The sequence below is a fragment of the Monoraphidium neglectum genome, assembly GCF_000611645.1.
Source record: "Monoraphidium neglectum strain SAG 48.87 unplaced genomic scaffold scaffold04100, whole genome shotgun sequence".
NCBI classification, from domain to species: Eukaryota; Viridiplantae; Chlorophyta; class Chlorophyceae; order Sphaeropleales; family Selenastraceae; genus Monoraphidium; species Monoraphidium neglectum.
The window spans coordinates 1,720-5,746 of record NW_014009529.1 but is presented as its reverse complement, the minus strand read 5'-3'; the positions used below and the strand labels follow the sequence as shown (position 1 = coordinate 5,746).

The 4,027-nt window shown below is 65.4% G+C and overlaps 1 protein-coding gene across 1 annotated transcript; it reads left to right on the top strand.

The window, feature by feature from the left end:
- Positions 1–64: 64 nt before the first annotated feature.
- MNEG_13866 (xylose isomerase) lies at positions 65–3,178 on the top strand (the record flags this gene model as incomplete). Its single annotated transcript, XM_014037663.1, has 7 exons — positions 65–247; positions 556–771; positions 961–1,128; positions 1,200–1,364; positions 1,671–1,825; positions 2,256–2,370; positions 2,918–3,178. The coding sequence occupies 7 exons, from the start codon at positions 65–67 to the stop codon at positions 3,176–3,178; spliced, it is 1,263 nt and encodes a 420-aa protein (XP_013893117.1).
- Positions 3,179–4,027: the final 849 nt, after the last annotated feature.

Below are 4,027 nucleotides of genomic sequence, written 5' to 3'. Positions count from 1 at the left end.
GGCGCCCGCCACGGGGCCCGGCCCGGAGGCGTGCCCGCTCAAGTTCGCGTCCCGCCTCAACTCGATGGCGGCGCGGCGGGACTTGGCGGATTCGGCAGCGGCGCACGGCGGCGGCGCCGGCCTAGGCAGTCGCGGCGGCGGCGGCGACGGCGTCCTGGGTTGGGTGGCGCGGCAGGGGCTGGTGGAGGGGCTGGGCCTGGTCTACTTCAATTACCCGCAGCACCTGGAGGGGATGGACCCGGACGAGGTGCGCCGCCCCGCACTGCGCCGCGCCTGGTCCGCACTGCAGCATGCCGCCCCGCACAGCGCCCTCTGCCCCGCGGGCTTGTGCTCCGCTGCTGCGTTGCGGCGTGGCGTGCGCGTGTGGGTCGCTTCCGCCCTGCTTCTGCAGCGGGCGATTTGTAGGCGGACGCGGTTCTTGGCTCTTCAGGTAGGCTGCAGGACTGGGGCAGAGCGGTCGCACCTGGATTTGGGCACGTGCTTTCAGCCGGAGCTGGCCTCAGGCAGAAACCCAAATCACACGCCTGCCCCCAACCCCTCGCGCACGCGCCGCAGGTCAAGCGGGCCCTGTCCACCGCTGGCCTCGCCGCCGGTGGCGTCGCGCTCCGCTTCCCCGGCCGCTTCCGCGCCGGCGCGCTGACAAACCCGGACGCGGCTCTGAGGGCGGAGGCGCTCGCGCTCGCGCTGGGCGCGTGCGGCTGGGCGCGCGACCTGGGGGCGTCCGAGGTTGTCGTGTGGTCGGCGTTCGACGGCTACGATTACCACATGCAGGTGCGGCGGTGATCTGAGATCTGATTGATCCCCGGCGCCGTCGGGCCGGGGGCCCAGTGACACCGATTGGAAGCTGCGGCGCGGATTCTGACCAAATGGCTGCCTGTTCGCCTGCCGCAAAGCGGGCGCCCAACTTGCCCCACTGGTCGTCAGCCGCGCTTCCCGGCCGTTTGTTGCACATAACGGCAGGGGCGGGGAGAGCGCCAGCGAGCAGCGCCAGGCGGCGCCAGCGGCACGCCCCTCATAGCCCGCCCGCCGGCCGGCCCGCAGCGCAGCGCAGCGCAGCAGTGCCGGCGGCTGGCAGCCCTGGCCGACGCAGGCGCCACGTGGCGCGACCTCATGCATGCCCGCAGCTCAGTGCTCACGATTCCTGCCACACCCACCGGCCGCGTTTGGCTGCGTTTGACCGCGTCTGACCGCGTCCGCAGGCGGATTACGACCTGGCATGGCGCCGCCTGGCCGAGGGGCTCTCTGCGCTAGCGGACGGCTGCGGGCCGCGCGTCAACGTGTCGCTGGAGTGGAAGCCGACAGACCCCAGCAGCCGCTTCTCGTTCGTGCCGTCCACAGCGGCGGCGCTGCTGCTCGCGCGGGAGGTGAGGTGCGCCGCCGCCGGTCGCTTCGCCTGCTGGGCCATCTGGGGGCGCTGTTTGGGCGACATGCGTTTGTACAGGGGACTCGTACAGTGCCAGCAGCTTGCTGCAAACACCTCTTTGCTGGCAGGGGCCGCCCCGCTTTCCCAAAGGCTCACGCGCTTTGCTGCACCTGCGCCCCCTCCGCACCCCTCACCCCTCTAAAACGCGCCGCATTGATCTTGTGATCTGACCAGCACCCTCTCGACGGCATCACATAATGCCTGACGTGGCGACTCGCTCCCTCCCCACCCCTCGCCGCCCCGCCAGGTAAACCGACCAAGCTTTGGCCTGACCCTTGACACCGGCCACATGCTCATGGCGGGAGAGAACCCCGCCCACAGCGCCGCTATGGTGGCAGCTGCCGGGAAGCTGTTTGGGATGCACCTGAACGACGGCCACTCGCGCGTCGGCGCAGAGGACGGGTGGGCACACGCGCAACGGGATGATGGTGGCCTGGGGGAACGTGTAAGAGCGTGGACGACGCCTGGGGCCCCCGCCGGCGCGGCCGCCCCGGGCGGCGAGCCACAGCGGAGTGGCGCTTGCTTGGTCACAGGCCTGCTGCAGAGCACCGCCTGGCCCCTACCGCGCGGCTGAGCGACGCCCGCCAGGCATTACTTGTCAACCCCATCCTCGCGGCCCCTCCCATCTCCCCCTGCTTGCACGCTCGGCCCACCCCACTGCTATCGACGCTTCTGCCGCCGGCACACACCCCTGGCTGCCGCGCCAGCAGGCTCAGTGCGCCCTATGCAAACCCCCTTCCCCCAGGCTGATAATCTGCAGTAGTGTCACGCTCAACCTGGCTGCCGCACACCCCACAAGCCCAAACACCTTCGCCACCACTCCACCTCTCAGGCTGATATTTGGGTCGGTGCACCCTGCGGCGGCCCTGGAGCTCGTGTACTGGCTGCGGCGGGTGGGGTACGGCGGGGCGGTCTACTTTGACACCTTCCCCGTCAACGAGGACCCGGTGCGCGCTCCACGTAGATGGTCATTGCTGCTCACACATACGATCATCACTGCTCTTGTTATCATCTCTAGTGCTCACAAAGCGGGTCGCTACATATGCCCTGTCCGAGCAACGCTGCGGATGCGTCGTCGCTTCCGGCTGCACAGCGGCGGCGTGTGCGCAGCCCGCTGCAGTGTGGCAAGGCAGGCAAGAGCGGGGGACACTGCTGTGTAGGCTGACGCCCAACACACAAGCCTGTTGGGTTTGGGTCTGAGCCCTCAGCCACTCAACCCCAGGCCGTGGACCCACGCACACGATTGAGATACTGACATACTCCCGCCATAAACGAGTGAAGCCTTCTCCATCAACTGAACCCACATGTATATGTTCTCACATGCATGCGCGCAGCGCGCATGCGCGCGCGCGCACACACACACACACACACACATACACATACACATACACACACACACATACGCATACACACACACACATACACGCACGCACACATACACTCACACCCCTCAACATCTGTACTGTACCACACAAACCATATTCCCAAGTCCAGGTGCGTGAGGCGGAGCTCAATATCCGGCGCTTCAAGCAGCTGTGGGCACGTGCCGCGCAACTGGACGAGGCCGGCATCGCAGCCGCGCTGCTGCGCCACGACTCGCTCGGCGCGATGGGCCTGATTGATCAGGAGGGGGTCACGGGCGCTGCGGGGCCGCTGCAAGCATTGGCTGCAGCCAGCAGCGGCGGACCGAGGGCCTTGAATCGGGGCGTGCAGAGCAACACCGCGGAGGCTACAGTCAGCAGAGACGAGCTGTGACAACGGAGGGTTTTGGCACAGCGCTATGTTTGTGAAGGCGTCCGCCCTCCCCCTCCCCGCCTTTCTTCCCGGCCCCCGCCGACGAAGGACGCATATCATCTCAACAATTGCTTTGCGCGCTCTTGCACACTGGGTTCATGCGCTTTTGTTCAGCAACGGTATGGGCTGTGCGACAGTCACTGCATTGGACCTCGTTGGGTTTGTTACCCTGTACATGGTCATGCCGTGGCAGCATGGAAGACACACTTGCCTCAACCTGCTGTACTGCACGCGTTGGCTGTAAGGCCATCTGTGGTTTTTTTATGAGAATTGCATGGTTGACATGCCAACAAAGACTGTGTGTGGCAGCTTGCTTCTGAGCGTAAAACAGTCTGTCGGAGGCATGCATGCTCAAGCACTCATCCCATCCTCATCAGCTGCAGCTGCACGCACCACCATCAAGGGGGCGGGGCAGCGTTTTGCACGGCAACAAGCACGTACGCTGCGGTGATTCCCCCGACCTTGAATCCAGCCGGCCCGCAGCCAAGGTGTTGGCTCATTCAGTGCCTGGATGCATGCAGCGCCGCAGGGCAGCCAGGACAAATCAGGATTGTGACCATCCAGGTCATCAGCAGCGGCGCAAAACGACGTGCATGTGTGCTTCAAAGTCTGGGATATCTAGTACAAATCAAGGCGTATGGCACCCAAGCATCAGCCATAGAGCCAGCCCAACCATCAACCTGATAACTGAACCTCCAATTGGCCGTAAACATAAATGTGCAAGCAACAACAAGGCGTCAGCGTTGTGTGTGTAAAGTGTATGGCCTGGAAACCCCCAGCAGCCAGGGCTGACCCACTGCTGGCCAAAAC